This window comes from Saccostrea echinata, unplaced genomic scaffold (genome assembly GCF_033153115.1).
Source record: "Saccostrea echinata isolate AGI-Se365-2 ecotype Australia unplaced genomic scaffold, CSIRO_AGI_Sech_v1 ptg000005l, whole genome shotgun sequence".
NCBI lineage: Eukaryota > Metazoa > Mollusca > Bivalvia > Ostreida > Ostreidae > Saccostrea > Saccostrea echinata.
The window spans coordinates 2,206,595-2,223,755 of NW_026889754.1; the positions used below are offsets into that span (position 1 = coordinate 2,206,595).

At 37.1% G+C, this 17,161-nt stretch overlaps 1 protein-coding gene across 1 annotated transcript; it reads right to left on the reverse strand.

Moving 5' to 3' along the window:
* Positions 1 to 8,031: 8,031 nt before the first annotated feature.
* On the reverse strand, positions 8,032 to 8,923 carry LOC133179980 (uncharacterized). The gene is made up of 3 exons (XM_061314625.1): positions 8,532 to 8,923; positions 8,261 to 8,342; positions 8,032 to 8,153 (listed from the first exon to the last, which is right to left on the reverse strand). Exons 1-3 carry the CDS (start codon positions 8,802 to 8,804, stop codon positions 8,032 to 8,034), a joined length of 477 nt encoding a protein of 158 aa, XP_061170609.1. The 5' UTR covers positions 8,805 to 8,923.
* Positions 8,924 to 17,161: the final 8,238 nt, after the last annotated feature.

Below are 17,161 nucleotides of genomic sequence, written 5' to 3' on the forward strand. Positions count from 1 at the left end.
TTCTAAGTTTGAATCCCATATTTGTTCCAGTTCCCACTTTTTGAGTTTTTAATACATCTCTGAATAAGGCGAGGGGAGCTTTAAGTCTTTTCTTTGAAATTCCCTTGCAAGAAAATTTATGTTTCGTCACCAAACGTGGTTTGATAACTTGGGATTTTCTAAACCTACATTTCTTTGCACGTCATTTCTTTGCACGTCTAAGTAGTCGCTGCGCTACAATCAATTGACTGGAACATTTCTTCTGCACACGAGTAGAGACGATGTAAGTCTTAGAACATAAACCTATCATTTCGTCACCTTCAAATTCAATTTTGAAGAGTCCAGGCGTTCTACGATCGAACTTTACGTGTCTCTCGCAACAAGTGCGAGGAAACCAATGCCGGTCGCAGTCCGCCTCGATCTCTAAACTGTCGACACAGTGACCGTTGAGACTGTGATCGTTAATCTGTCGCAATTCGGGTTTAATCACAGACTCAAAGGTAGGTCCCGAAATGGCCATGTAGGCAGAGTCGGTGTCCATCTCACAGTATTCAAAGTCTGCACGGTCTACAAATCTATCCATGAAGTCATAGTAAAACTGTAACATGTGTAGTTTTGCATACTGCAAGATGAAGTAACCGATCTGAATGTAGCAATGCCCAAGCAAGGGGGAGATAACTTTCCACATTTCCTCAGCCTCGTTTTGATTCCGTATCAGAAAAGAGCTTGAAAAGTACGGCTTCAGAAACTACTTTCCCTCGTGTTTTCAAACGTTTTGATGACCTTTCTATGAAGTTTGAGATGCCCCCTAGAATTACCAACCCTGAATGTTTGAAGTATGGCGCAATTAGACGTTTTAAAGATAGATTGAAAAATTAAACTATCTCTAATTTTCATATACGGACGAGTAATTTGTCAAAACATGCATTAATAGCTTCCTCAGGTATTCCACTACAAATGCATATCACATGCAGGCAAGTATTCAACCGTTCTTGTTCGCCACACGAATTTTCCAAGGCATACTGTAGCTAAAATCGGCTCATTCATATCCAATATGGCAGCCAACACGTGTGTAGGAAAAAATGTAAACAATTCAAATTGAATGTCTGACGTCTGTTTACTTCATGTCGAACAATGTTAAGGTGATACAATTTTAAATTCATGTTTTTGCACTGTGTCCTTAAACAACTGAAGTATTTTATCAATAGCTCGTATCAAAGGCTATTTCATATACGAAGGCGAAAATAGGGTGCATCTCAAAGTTAACAGGAATAAATTTCAAGATTGACTTACTTTGATGAAGAAAACAATGAAAGTCAAATAAAAACATAATCTATAACCATAATTTAACTTTTATTGATAGGTTCATTACTGGAAATGACAATATTTCATGTGCATAATGACACATAAGCCACTGTATATTAATAAGGAAATCAAAGGAAGACAACTCTTGAATTTTACATCTCGTGTCAATATATTCTTCTGTGTTTCAACAACGGCACAAGAATATTGTGAAATTTAAGATAAAATTCAATAACTGGTACCTAGGTTATATTCTAAAAATATTTTGATCTTGCATTCCTGTATTATCTGCTTTTTATTGCCCAATGTACACTTTCTAATCATTTTCCTCAGAAAGATAGATAACTCTGGATGAATTCTGCATTTTTTAAACATTCATACAAGACTTAATTTTCACCCGATTTGAGAAATGATTGCTGATATGGAATCAGTGGGTCATACTTTACACAACAAATATAAAAAACTGACAATTATTTGAGTCCTTAAAAATTATTGGGCATTGCTACTGAATGGGTAAATTCAGTTTTAATTTTTTCTTATTTTTTTCAGTTTCGAAAAGCTCTTCCTCGTCGAAAAGTGTAGATAATTTCTTAAAAGTGGGTTCGTTTGTCTCCATCATGGCCTTTCCTTCACCGCGTACGAATTTGACGGTTTGAAACTTTTCTTGGTCCTTAATTGTGGATCCGAATGCACGATTTCCTTCTAGTTTACGCGTATCCGCAATTATGGATTTCGTCGGGTCTACGTTGCCTTGACGTCGAGCGTCGCTTACATCGTGAACGAAATTCTTGAAACATCTTTGAGGTGTATATTCAACAGACTGGTAGATTTTGGTAATCTCCAGACCGTGCTCTATATACCAGCGCAGTAAAGGCGTAGCTATCAATAATTGACGCGCTCTCATGCCTCCTACCAGAAGATGACGAGGTTTCGTACTCAGATTAAACCGTTTCGCGTGGTTTTGCATGTGCGAGCCTATGGTGTCAAATGGAATGTCCGTGGTGCAAAAGAGAGGACTCATTTCTGAGAAATACTCGAATGGTGTCATAGTCCGGTGTTTAAAGTGATCGGGCCAAGCTTCTGGAACCCGAATGTCACATTCTACCATGCCAAATAACTTGCCACTCAAAACTCCTCTAATGACATCTTCATGTGTCATGGGACCTTGACCTGTAGGTTGCTTTCTCGAGTTGACGAATTTTTTCAACTGAAGGTTAGCGCGAATGTTGTTACGGAAAGTACACTCGCGCATTTCAACAACCTTGTAACCTTGTTTTCTGAGGTAACTCGTTGCAAGTTTGGTTTTATTTTGTCTCATTTCTAAGAGTTTGTCGTTTTTGACATGTCGAGTCAACCAACAACGATGTCCATGCCAGTAACATCCATGAAACTGCAGCACCGTGTTAGTCTCCTCGTCGTAACCGTCAACAAAAGCGACCAATTTTTTTTTTCTTTACCTGAATTCAGCTTATGTTTGATGGCTTTATATTTCCCAGTGGGACAACCAATCTAACCAATCATATGCAATGGTATATTTATCTCGTTTCTGAGGTTTGAATTTATCGAGCATGCGCCTACGCACGAAAGCACCGACGGGCATTTCTTTTCCTAAACAGTATTGGTATAGCGCATTGGCGTCAAAGCCGATAATTCGACCACATGGCTTTTGTGGATTACCAGGAATAAATGACCTTTTTGTTTCGTGGTAGCGTTTGAAAATAATGCTCGGTCCTCCTATAATGTTCTGCTTGATCGTGTCGTACAGATCTTCATTTTCACGATCGATCAAAGCAAAACTGGCCCCCTTTTTCGTACCACTTTCAAATAACATTCGACGCGCAAGACCCGGTACCGATATACTACATTTAAATATGTCAATGCCGCGCTCGAAATAATATTTCTGTAAATTCCTCACCGCTTGTACGAAAGATTCGACGTCAAGATTGTTGTACCAGACGAGGAAATCGCGAAACGTTGTCATTTTCTTCTCGTCCCACACTCTTTGACAGAAGGCATATTCTTCGTCGGTAATGTTGGCATTTTTGAGACTTGAATAAAAGGCCTCGTGAGGTGGAAGTCGGTCGTAACGAAGTTTGTCTATATCATCGAAAAATTCGTATGGGAAAAAACTCTTACTTTCTTGAACATCGAATGCTCTTAAAAACCCCGAATAATTTATACCGGGACTCAGATATTGAGAGCTGTCTAAAAATTTAAAAGTGTTTGTACTGATGCACGAATAAGCATTATTGCGTTTGACAACGAATGCGCCGTTTTCGTCGAGTCGGAGGTGTTTGACGAGGTAACTCTTTATTAAATTAATATCGTATTTGGCCGAATTGAAACCAATGCAGATCATTTGTTCGCAATAACTTTCAAATTCTTCTTTTAATTTTTTGGAAAGCTTTTTTTCTTCATTTATCATTTTATGAATTTCCTCATCGTCTCCGATGCACTCGAGTGCGTCATCACAAATTCTCTCGTCAAACACCGAGTCCTCGAGGGCGCTAAACACATCAGAAAACTTTTGTTTAGTTAACTCGGTTGCTCTCTGAGCGATTGTTGACATGTACTCTAGCATTTTTTCGACAAGAGAATCAATGTTTGATTCAACAATGCATAGGGGTTCGGTGTGGTCTTCTACATTTGAACAGATGCTTACGGATACTGGGACGTGTTGTTCCGTATATTGAAGACTTGCACTGTTTTGACCATCATCAGTTGGTACAAGCATAGATTCACAGTCGTAAACTAAAAACCATTCATACAAACGATCACTGGAATTAACAGTGATACCGTATTGTTCTAATTTATCAAAAATTGTGTTTGGGGTAGAATAAAACCCCCTGGAAATTGTCTCTTTGTTTTATTCTTGCACACTCGCTGATGTTTTTTCAAGTTTTTCAAATACCCGAAATGACGATGACAAGTTTTGCACTGAAATTTTTTGGCGTAAGTGTCGAATTTTGTAATGTATGACAAATGATGTTCGAAGAGATTTAAGTAAATATCATTTGAATATTTACATTTTGATTTGTAAATTACATGTGCAGAACCATCATCTAGCAAAGAAAATACGTTGACATTGATTTCGAAACATTTTTCGAAATAGACTAGTTCATCTAAAGTAATACCAGGAAACGTTTTTGAATTTGAGTTTATGTCTTTGCTTTGTCTTTTGTTAAAGGAGACCCATTTTTGAAATAGCTCTTGGGTTTGTCTCTCCAACAAAGACCAATCTTTATTCAGGTGATATGCTAAACAGCGGAAAGCACAAAGGTTGTCTTTATATACATAACCTTTCTTATTCGTTGTCATTGAAATGAGTGATTTTGATTGACTGATGTGTTCAGGCACAGTAACTCTACCATTTCCCAAAACAAAATTCAAATGATATGTGACGATGCGGACATTTGTGATCAGAAATGGTTTCCACTTTGTATCGGGACGCTGACGCAAAATATAATCAGTGATGTTTAATTGCTGCATGCGATGCTGTAAACGTTTTAAATGAATTCTTCTCGATACGTAAATGGGGCGTTGAAATACCTCTTGATTGTGATAAGGTTTAAAATACCGATATTCACCTGTTTCGGTGTTTTTCAATATAAAACCAAATTCTAGATTTAAACGGAAGGCTTTTTGTTGACGGTCATAAATTTCGTTTCCTGCTTGCATAATTTCGGAAACGGTGAAATGATTATCAGTAGGAAAGTTGTATACACTATAAACATTTCCTTCCTGGTGTCTTCTCAGGATTAAAGGAGCATTCGTCTCATATACTTCCTTTAATTGTTCATCAATTCTGTCGCCTTCCCCCCATGGCGGAGACCCATTCCCCCAGGGTCTGGGTTGTAACAGACCTGCTCCTATTTGAACATGATCATTCATCTGATGAACGTACAATGTTCGTCGACAATCAAATCTTTGATGACATGTCCGACACGTATAGCCAAAAGAAGCATCCTAAACGAGAATTTAAAAAAAAAAATAAACTTCATTGTAGAAAAATAATAGTATACGATTAACCATCAATTTCGTAAAATGTGTGTTAGATTTTTTTTTATTTTACCTTCGGTGCGTGGTCTTGTTTTTTTTTTTGTGTTGATGAATTTGATGATCTTTGTTCATTGTTCTCAATTTAAAAAAAAAAAAAAAATCAAGATTCATGTGATGAATGAATCATGAATACAAATTTTAAGAGATTGTTGCCTCACTGCAGACTTGTATAGATATAATAGATATAAAATTTATAATTATGAAAAAAAAAAAAAAAAACAAAAAAACTCAAAGCTGTTGTCTTGTGCGGATGTCGAAGTGATTGAAGCATCGTTGTTCTGCTTTAATTAAAAAAAGACCAGTTAAAATATATTTTAAAAAAAAATTCAATGTTAAGCGAATGAGTGATACATGTACATGTAATGTAATATCCGCAAACTTTATAAAAGTATATATCTTTCATTATTTATTTGTTTCATTTTCAGACCAATGATGTGTGGTTAAGTTCCCGGGTCATTGTGATCGATTCAACCCCTAGAGGGCCTAGATTTCGCCAGGTTTGTTTTTATCAATTTGAATTTTTCTAATTTCTATTTTTTAAATTGTAAATATTCTACGATCAATCAAGAAATGCAATATATAAACTATCGATTAACCAACAAATGTTAATGAATGACAAACTTTCATGAAAATTATCTTAATAAAAAAATGTGAATATGGATTTTTTTTTTTATAGGTGAGGAGAAGAATTGACTTTTCCTCGGAGGCTGGGGATGGCGCATGCGTGACCCTCCAAACACCTGCAGCGTCCCCCCAAATTCCTGCAGATACGGTACATATATCTTATATTTTCATTAACAACGATTTTCAAAATGTGGTACTATACCTTGCATGTCTGCTGGTGTCTTTGATATTTTCTCTCGTCCAAGTATTCAGCGCTGCAGTTATCACACTTAAATAATTTATCCTTATGCTCCTTGCGGACATGTAATGTGCGATGTGATGAAAACTTAAAAGTATAGTCACAGTAAAAGCATTTAAATTCTGCTTTGCACACTCTAACATATCGATCATAATTGTCTTTACGATTTAGTACCTTTTCACAAATATCGCAACGAAAACTATTTGTCTTTTCGTGTACATTTTTTATAATGTCGATTGTAATTAGAAACAGTAATAAAGGACTTGTTACATAAAGCACAAAATGTCTGCATAATTCACAGTCGTTCATTCAAATGACATTGAACACCTAATTAAACAATGAGTACATTTTCCTCAGTCTTATATAGTACATCATTAGTCATACACATGCATTACATTATTTTACATAGATAATCTTTTTCCGGGTTATGACTGAATTCGTCATGTGTTATCCGAAAGTAAACAATGACGGATCCAGGGACGGCGCACCGCACGTGCGCCCCCCCCCCTCCCTGTTTGAATTTTTTGTGTATATAAAACTTATATATGTTCATTATCCTAAATAAATCAAGGAATAACATTTCTTATATGTAAAAAATGTGTAAGCTTCCGAGGGATTCATCCCGAACCCCCATCAGAACCATGGCCTTAAAAGACCTACTGGGGGGGGGGGGCTTCATTACTGCCCCCCTCCTCCTACCTTTTACTGCACCCTCTCGTTACGAAATTCCTGGATCCGCCACTGGTTAATGTATTTCATGTAAGGTCATCTTTAAAATTGTTTGGCTGTGCTCTCCCGACCGACTCAATTCCTCTACATCCCAGAAAGCGAAATATATTTTTCTTTATTCCTTTTATCTTGTCAACAAATATTTTTAAAAATTTGAGTCGGGAAAGCACAAGCAAACATTTTTTTAAGGATGATCTAACCACGATTATCTAGAGGACCTGTTTTATAAAGAAAAAAAATTACGACTACGACCAAATTTAATTCTGCTAATACCTTTCTTTTTCTATATTAAAAAAATCTTTTTAATTGTGTAGAAAGATACTTTTAGCAAGTATAATTTTAAACAAAATTATCAATTTTGCACATTTTCCAATCAGCAAGGATTTTTTTTTTGGCTCGTAGTCGTAAATTTTTTCTTTAGAAAATACAGGCCTCAGTTTTTTCCTTCCTTCTCTTTTCGTAGGAAATAAACTTACTGAACACAGATTTGTTTTATACATCCTTAAGTTTTCCTGTCCTTTTCATTACAATATAATTTATCTTTTCCAGACAATCGCAGAAGAAAGTATTCAGCAACGTGTGCTGAGGCTTGAAGAAAGTTTGGAAGCACTGCGACAGGAGCTGGAAGGGAGGGGAATCCTCCGGAAGTTGAATGTTTGCAATTTTTGCAAAAATTAAAAATGTTTAAAATTTCAACCTGTCTTTTTCAATTCTGTTAACGGTTGAAACAGACTGTAGCAATGTACTCAAAATTTACAAAAGAACCACTGGCAGAATAATACAAAGATTACAAATAATTCAAATATTTATATTTCGTTTATTAAATACATAAAGAATTTCAGAAAAGTCAACATGTTTATAAAAATTATCATTACAAAAGGATATCAATATGTCAGTCTGGTGGGTGAGCGCCTCTGTCTTGTCGAACGGCGGAGTGGTGCTGGTTGAGGCGCTGGCATGACTGGTGGAGGTGTTGGGGCTCGAATATGTACATCTTGGCCTCTTCTCCTCACACATACCGCCAGAATGATCACTAAAAAAAGTTAATCATTCTTAAAATCCCTCATGACAACCGCGTCAAACTCGGTTAGCGACTGGGACTAGATCTCGAGCTCCACCCGTCTCCTCAGACATCTACTCTTAATCGCACAAATGATCATCACTGAGAAAATCAATACCACTACACCCGTCCCTCCAAGGATAACATATATCCAAGGTTTGTCTAAATAAACAAAGGGTGGCTTTAGAAACAACTTCTACATAATAGTAATTTAAATAATGCTTTATTTTATTTATTTAAAATTATTTATTTTTTAATTCAAAACTTACTGAATGTAATAGCTGTCAATTCGACGGTTCTGATGGTGGTCGTTGCAACACTGTTTGTGACCCCACTGCTGTGCTGGCCGTTCTGAAAAAAAAGAGAAAAACATAAATTTCAATTTTATTTACTTTTTAATTTTTTTTTAAATAACATCGATTCAATTAAAAATTCTTGACGATTTATTTCCCTGACAAGTTTTCCTTTGAAATTTAAAATTATTGTTAATTTTTTCATGACATAGATAACAAAATTAAATAAATAAAAAAATATAATTACCTGACACGTGAGGGAACCTATCCGCACCGTCGTCCAGGCGTTAGCGGTGATGGCATCGCAATTAGTTTGCGGGTCACGGATAATTAGCCTGGTCAATGCTGGGTATTCCTCGACGTTAATCTTCCCCATCGCCCTCTCCAGGATGATGAAGTTTGCCATCGGGTAGTTACCACGCTCAAACTCCCTCCAGTCCCGACACTGCACCACTCCCTCTGACACCCCGCACCGCGCATCAACGTGAACCACCAGAATTACTAAGATTAGCATGAACATTGTCTCTTCGAATTTGGAATTAAGATGGCCGAATTTTTTCCTTCATCTCTTATATAAAAAATAATGACACATTCCAATTAGGGGTGGAATGGTTATTTAAATTGCGTTGTCATGAATTTTTCCCCCCAAAAAGTAAATTCTTACAGTTGATAAGTACAGGGTATTATTGTTTTTAGAATAATAGGGAAAAAAATTGGATATAAGGTACATACATAGTTCTTTAAAACTAATAAAAGACGTTCAACATCCCTGTTTAATAAAATGGAACTGGTCCTTGACCAGTGGAAGTGTCCATATTGGTAAAGTTGCCTCAAGGTTAAGAAAAATAATTATTCACAAAGAAATTGATTAATAAACGATTAATAAATGTCATAACTATTAAAAACAATAAATCTTAGTTATATGCCACTTCAATTATTCGATTCCGTAGAAGCTCAAAGTCAGTAATTTGAGGAATTCCATTCCTTTGCCCTCTTGTGAAAGTCGAGTCACCCAGGCGCTAGCGCCGCCTTTGATGTTACTCGAAGACTGTCCCCTCGCGTAGCGAACCAGCTGCATGATGGGGATATTACGCAATGTGTATATACGTCTGTAGTAGGAATGATTATACACGATTTCTAGCTAGTACAGTCTTGAATCGAGTTTGCTGAACATTACGACTTTATTCTCGTGAAAGTATTACGTTTTATTTATTCAAAAAATAGTAAATCGTGACTTTTTATAAATTGTCAGTGATTTTACTGAAGAAAAGTAGTATTATTAATTAGGTTTTTTTTCGTTTTTGTTTTTTTTTTTTAAAAAGATGATTTTACTGTTGGATTTTTAAATTTAGTTACCCTTAAACCTCGATTGTATTCTAAAACTTAATTCTTTAATGTGAATGACTTTTTTTCCCTTGAATATACAAACATCGAGAAATAAACACAGTTAAAGAAGAGATTAATGAATTGTAGGTTGTTGTTTTTTTGTACCCCCCTCCCATTATGTATGATCAAACGCGAGTTAAAATAAACATATTAGACACCTCCAATGGTCAAGGAGAAGTAAAAAAAAGTATTACATATATATATATATATATATATATATATATATCAATATATATATCAATATAGCGTAATAAGTTTACTCTTAAAATAAGTAAAAGGTAGAATGACCCCCCCCCCCCCTCGTTGTTTTAATGAAATTTAAATTGAAGCAGGGTCTGAATGAGAGAAAAAAAAATGATAAAATTTTAAAAGGGAAAATCTATACCACGCTACTGTACACCAATTAACAATCATAATAATTTACCAGGTATTGTTCGGCTCCTGCAGAGAGGACAGCCACGGGACTTCTTCAAACGCTGGAAACACGCCATGCAACAAGTTTTCTTGCATGTGTAGCACACATAGCTTACCCTTTTCTCCTCGCAGCAAAGTCTGCATTCAAAATACGTTATTGGAAATCGTGCATACATGTAACCCCACCTCACCTCTCCGGTCTGTTCATTCGTTCTGTGGGTCATGATTTTTTGAGGGGGGTTCGTATAGAGTGAGGGTTCTGTTTAGAAGACGCCATATGGTTTCCTTTGCAGTTTTTACATCTTGGGTCCTTCTGGCAACTCTTTCCGTCATGCCCCTCTTCACCACACCTGAAACACGTATCAGAGCCTTTACAATTATTTTGTCCATGCCCAAATCGCTGGCACTTGAAACAACGCAGCGGATTTGGGACAAACATTTCAATTTTCATCTGGTACAACCCAACTTTGATGTTTGTTGGTAGTGTTGGCATGCCAAATGTAAGTAAGTAAGTATTCGTTGGCTCAACATTTTCGTTATGTTTTTTTGTAAATCGTTTCACAGAGACCACTCCCTGGGATTCCAATTCAGATTGTATTTCTTGTTCTGGAATTCCATCCAGGTCATGATCCCTGTCAAACAAAATACCCTTGCTTTGGTTAAGTCCACTATGGACTTTTCCAAGAACAGGAATATCAGCTAGTTTTTTCAATGCTAACAAAGATGTCGAATGTTGTTTTTTGGTGACTTCAATGAGAAGAGCACCAGATTTCAATTTTTTCACTGATTTCGGTGTACCAATAATACCTTGTATCCCTTTTTGTATGACGAAAGGTGATACTTTTGTTAAAGGCTTTGAAAATTGATCAGATAGTTGTGCTTCAAGTGTGATGAAGCAAGGCCAGTGTTCCACAACCAAATTGATTTGTTTCTCATTAAATGAGATTTCTAGACCTGATGGGTAGCAACGTTTTTTGGAGGAAGCCATGGTTAGATAAAGTATTTTCAGAATCCTTGCTCCCCGCCCGCCTCGGAGCGCCAACAAGGGCGATGTCAAATCAAACGGATATCCAGTAAGAATGACACCAAGAGGATACAAAGAAACTATACTCGAACAGAATATATCCGATTGACCCTAAGCCACCGCTTAATATGTATATCAACATGGAAACGTCAGCGTATTGGAAACTTGCAAAAGCAAGACAAGTTATTATAAAGGTATTGCAAATGCATCAATACTAAGGCATGTTAGATAAAATCAGCTCGGCGTGACTAGCCGATTGATCAAGTCGGGCCAAACTTGACCTCCCGTCTAGATGAATATGGGGCCAAAGTGGAGTGTTGGTCTATCAGGTGCATTACACCCAGCATCTGCAGACCTCAGCCACCAGGATCCCCTTCTCCACCAACACGGGTCGCAACCCACGGCCAACAGGTTGCCCCATTTATTCGCCTCATATGACATGCAAGGGGGTGCCAGGGACCTATTCTTATCACCCCGGGTCCCCACGGGGGGACATGAGTTAGAGAAGCAAAATAGAATGCTAGATAATTTACCTTTATGTTGAAATATGCCAAACACGAATTTGAATAAAGCCATGTTTCAGGTGTGATGATTTTACTATCATTCTGAATTTAAATTGGATACATTGATTGTCACCAGGGAAAAGGGGGTGGGTGGGTAGTAATTGTATCTAAAATATCTCTTGTTTCAGCTTATTGTCGGTCATCGAGGCTATTTTTTCATTGCCATTTAGCTATTGCCATGATTGGACTGAATCAGTTAAAATACAGCGATTTCTTATTCTGCTAAAGATTAGATTTCATCTTATTTCAGGTTTCAATATGAGCCTTTTCAAAGGCAAACGCAGAAAAGGGAAGTCATTAAGATTTATTTCTTGAAATGAGTTAAATGATACCTCATTGAATATTTTTGTAACCTGTTCTAGTCATTACAATGACAGTAATATTTACAGTTTATTTTTGTCTTAATAAAAGTGTGTGAACAGTTGTTGAGATTTACAACACCATTATCTGTAATACATGTATGTAAGGCTCATTTTATTTGAAAGCAGCTGTATCGTGATACATGCTGTATTGCATTAGTGTATCGTGATAGGTATCGTATCGTGAGATAGCTGGCGATACTCAGGCCTACCAATGAAGGAATGCTCAAATCAATAACAAAAACTGGTGTATCGAGAGCATCGAACCACAATATCAGTTATTCATCCTGAAGACTTTGAAAGTATATCTACTTATTGTCTTTCTGCTCAACATTTCCCAACTGTTCTTCGCCAATGCATCTGGTGCAATTTGTCAATTCATTTACTAATACCGGGCTTCGAGTTTCACCATCAATTACAGATTGATTCATTTCAGTTTCATTAGGATCAGCACAATTTAGAGTACACAACACTTCGCCATGAAACACAACCAACAAAAAATTTCAGGGAGGTATTGGATCAGACGAAGCCCCTGCTGGAAAGCGGTTTACGAGGTTCCTTGTAGTGATATCTGCCCTGTAAAGAAGTTTTCGAAAAAGAGTCGGCTCACCAAGGGCCGCCAGAGAACCAGAATTGTCCCCTCCCCTAAAAGTCTCTTTTTTCAACAAAAAAGTCATTCTGACAATTTAGAAAGTTATGTCTGAAAACATGTATCCTCTTTAGCGTCCCGGAGGTATTTCTCCCCGTTCGAGTCGTCACCGTTAATTTCGTTAAATTCCCGCAATATAATGTCTGACGGAATATTTTTCAGGCAGTCCTGGAGGTATATATCCCTCTTTTCCTCCCACGAAGATAAGCAATCCATTTCCATGTGTTGTTTCTGGCTGGGATGATCCGTCAGGCATCCATGGCAACGTTTCTTTAGATTTACATGTAATCATCTTCCGCAAGATTTTCACGATGATGGATTTCATGCACTGATCCATCTGCTCGATGTCCTGATATGTCTCTTGGAATTTTTCCCATTCATTTTCGTTCAAGGCAATACCAAATGTGGTAGGAAGGGCAGGGTCGACATGGAAATTGAAGACTTTAAAATCCACTATGATTACATTGCTCTCGGGGAATCTCTTCGCCGTTACTCGCTTGTTTCCCTCCTCGTTTCTCTGTAAGTCCCAGGTTTTAGGCGGTGTTGTGGAGTTCTCTCTCAGTTTTTTCACATGAACGTGAATTTCACTGATAATGTTTATTAGCAGCAACCACTCGGCGCCGGAGAAGTACTTTTTTTTTTCCTGATGGTCCACATTGTTCAGTCTTATTTTCTTCTCTTTCTGGTAGATACCAGTGGTTAGAGTGATTCGCTCGCTCAGGAACATGATAAGAGTAGTCTAATTATTCGAATAGAGTTAAGGTTTTAAAAATAATCCTGTCTGTGATGTCATTAGTCAAAATGATGTCATCTATATCCAATCACTCTCCAGCTTAATTCCCGGTGGTGACGTCGGCGCATTTTTCTCACGGCTATGTCCACTCTTCTAAAGAAATGTTTGGGGGTGAAAAATCGTTCCTCATTGAAATATTCTGAGAATATTTCTCGGAAGCAGTCAATAATATTAATCCCATATGACATGTAGGAATCTCGTGCCATGGCACATCCAGGTCTTTAACTGTTTGTCCTCGGTCTGTCCAGACTCTGCAATTGATGGCCTCTTGTGTTATCCTTAAATTACGAGCGATTCTCGATAGCAGCTTTGGTCGTACATTTTGTGAAGATTTCTTCATGTAATAATATATATATTCGTAAATTTGTTGCTCTCTGTTGTACAAATTTAACTCTAGTGAGAAACTAGATAGATCTCGTAAGGGGAGAACTTCAGTAAACATACGATACATGGTCAGTAACATAAGTGCTGAATTATTATTTTTCCTCTGGTTCTTTTATTCAGACCCTCAGTTATACTTTTCTGTATTCCCACGAACTCTTAAAGGAAGAGATTCTAAATTGATAGAAAAAAGTCTTTTGTATCTCATAAGTTGACGTGACGCGTTCTCGGATAGATAACAATAACCATTTGCACCCTTTCCGTTGCTTAAGTTGATGACAACATTTGATTACCTCCCTTCACCTATGGGGAGTCAATCTCTTTCTATACAAAATACATGTCTTACAATGATGTTCATTGTATTCAACCATCTCATTTATTGAATAATTTTTTCGTATTTCCACAATCACCTAAAGGAAGATTTTCTATAATTACTAGGAGTCTTTTGTATCTTAAAGTTGCTTAATATATCGTTGGAACATTTACCGTGACAATAAGTGGATCGTCATTTTATCTAGATTTGTTAAACCTATTTAATTCAGGGGCGTAGCTTCCATTGAGGCAATGAGGCAACTGCCTCACTAGATTTTTCAGCACCATTCAATTCCCATAATTAATAATACATTGTAGAAAATATTTAATTCTTTTTTTAACTAATGCATATTATTAAACATTCGAACAAATCTATAAACTGTTTTGCTTTAAATTGTTTTGCTTTCATATCAGTATGTTCGGAATCAAAATTCATGAGATCGGGCTCTAGTTCCACTAAATCCTCAAAGTAGTTTTTGTGGGAAATTTAAAAAAAAATGGACCAAAACAAAAACCAAAAGAAAAAGGGGCAAACAAAGTTGACATCCTTTCTGAGGAAAAGGAAAGATGACAGTCTAGAATCGGCGTCAGGTAGGCCTATTTTACAAAACCTAAAAATTAGTGAATAATTTTTTTTATCCTTATAAACATAGTTTCAGAATTAACTAAGGCACTACAAACCTGCTTCCCATAAAAAAAAACCCCACAAATTCTTCTATTACTAGTAATTCCCTATTTTTCAGAAACAGATGAATATATTACGCCAACATTAGAACTTTCAAAGCCCGAGCAATATAACGAGAGAAAAAAACCCAAAACAGAGTCCATGGATCCAGTAAATTTTATACAGAAAGTTTTAGATGATGCTGAAAAATCAAAGATACTGTCAAGCAAATGGAATCCTTCTCCACACGAAAAATATTCATTTCCTGTAACCAATGGCAGACGATACAATTTAACTTGGGAAGATAAATTTATTTGGTTAAGATATTCGCTATCGAAAGATGCAGCATTTTGTGCCCCATGCATTGCTTTTGGTCAGCAAAATCAATCGGACAAACTTGTAACGTCTGGTCTCAGAGACTGGAAAAATGCTACGGGTTCTAAAAGAGGTACTCTACAGATTCATGAGGAATCAAGCGCTCACCAAAACGCCCTTGTTAAGGCAGTGAACTTTATGAAAGTTTATTCGGGGGAAGAAAAAAGCATCAAAAGCAGTATATCTCAAAGTTATGAAGATACTGTTCTCAAAAACAGAGAAATATTGTCAAACATTATAAACGTAGTCATCATTGCTCTCGGTCAACGGAATATTCCGTTAAGAGGTCATCGTTGGGACACTATCACAAAACGGGAGGATGGTAATTTTGATTTCTTTGTTCACTGGTTGGCTAAAGAAAAACCCGTTCTTAAAGCTCACCTTGAAAATGCAGCTTACAATGCAAAATATCTTAGTCCCGACATTCAAAATGAAATAATTGAGTTAGCTGGAGAAGAAGTACTAAACTCAATATTGTCCCGTACCAGGACTGACAAATGGTTTTCTGTTATGGCCGATGAATGTGCAGATGTAGCCAATATTGAACAAATGGATATATGCATCAGGTATGTGGATGAAAACAATGAAGTAAACGAAGACTTCATTGGATATGCTCCTCTAGATTCAGTCGATGCAGCATCCCTAAGTAATGCAATTTTGCAAAAGCTTGAAGACTGTAATTTAGATACACAATACCTTAGAGGGCAGGGTTATGATGGGGCAAGCGTTATGTCTGGATCAAAATCTGGGGTCTGTTCTCGTCTACGGGAAGTCCAACCGCTTGCCGAGTACCACCACTGTCGAGCACATGCACTGAATTTAGTTATATCTTCTTCATGCAAGAACATACCTATGGTCAGAAACCTCTTTGTTGATGTTAATCAGCTGACATGGTTTCTTGGGGCCAGTCCAAAGAGAGTTTCGATTATGAAACGACATTTGCCAAATGCAAAACAAGTTGATTATTTAATTGGAAATATCGAAAATGAGGAAACCGAAAGTAATAAAAACATAGAAAAATCGTTTTCTGTGAATATCTTGCTTAAGCTTTGCGAAACTAGATGGTCTGCTAGAGTTGATACTCTTTCAGTTGTCATTGGAAAGTATGCAGCCATATTATCGACGCTCGAAGATGTCAGAAATGAAAGCACTGTATCCGATGCTCGTACGAAAGCCACTGCATTTATAAATATGATGGAGAGGAGTTCATTTATTGTTGCAATTGTTGTTGCACACCACATACTGAGTTATATGAAGCCTCTGACTTTGGCTCTCCAGAGTTCAAAATGTGGTGTATACAAGGCCTTTGTTGACGCACAGAATTGCAAGCAAGTTATTAATGATCAGCGTTGTGAGGAAGTTTTTCAGAGATGTATATGGTCCAAAGCATCAGCCATTGCTGACAGTATTGGTATCGAGTTACAGAAACCAAGAACGGCGGGTCATATGCAACACAGAGCAAATACTGTTCTTGCTGGCACTGCTGAAGAATACTACAGAATAAATACTTACCTGCCATTTCTTGATCATTGTGTGAAGGAACTCAACGACAGATTTTCAGACGAGACACGTCCTTCATTCCTAGCCTTCAAGCTTCTTCTAGGCCAGATAGACATACTAACCCAAGACGAATTGGTAGATATTATAGAAAGGTTCCAAGATGATTTACCGGACAGAGATGTGTTTAATCAAGAATTCGAACGTTGGAAAGTGTTCTGTGGAAACTTGCCGAATGATGGTTTTGAAAGAAATTCCTTAAGCAATGCAATCATGTTAGCTGACTCGGACTTTTACCCAAATTTGCATGTCATTTTCCGTATTTTGCTCACCATGCCAGTTGGATCTGTGCCTTGCGAAAGATCTTTTTCCGCAATGAGACGTCTGAAACACTAGGGGAGATCAACAATGAATGAGGATCGCCTGGTCGGTCTTGCCTTGCTGTTCATTCACAGACACC

Excerpts from the sequence above, each read along its gene's own strand:
- LOC133179980 (XM_061314625.1), bottom strand. The coding sequence starts at position 8,804 with ATGTTCATGCTAATCTTAGTAATTCTGGTGGTTCACGTTGATGCGCGG. Across the intron at positions 8,343-8,531 it reads TAGGTTCCCTCACGTGTCAG|AACGGCCAGCACAGCAGTGG; the intron begins GTAATTATATTT and ends CTTTTTTTTCAG. Across the intron at positions 8,154-8,260 it reads ATTGACAGCTATTACATTCA|ACAAACCTTGGATATATGTT; the intron begins GTAAGTTTTGAA and ends TTGTTTATTTAG.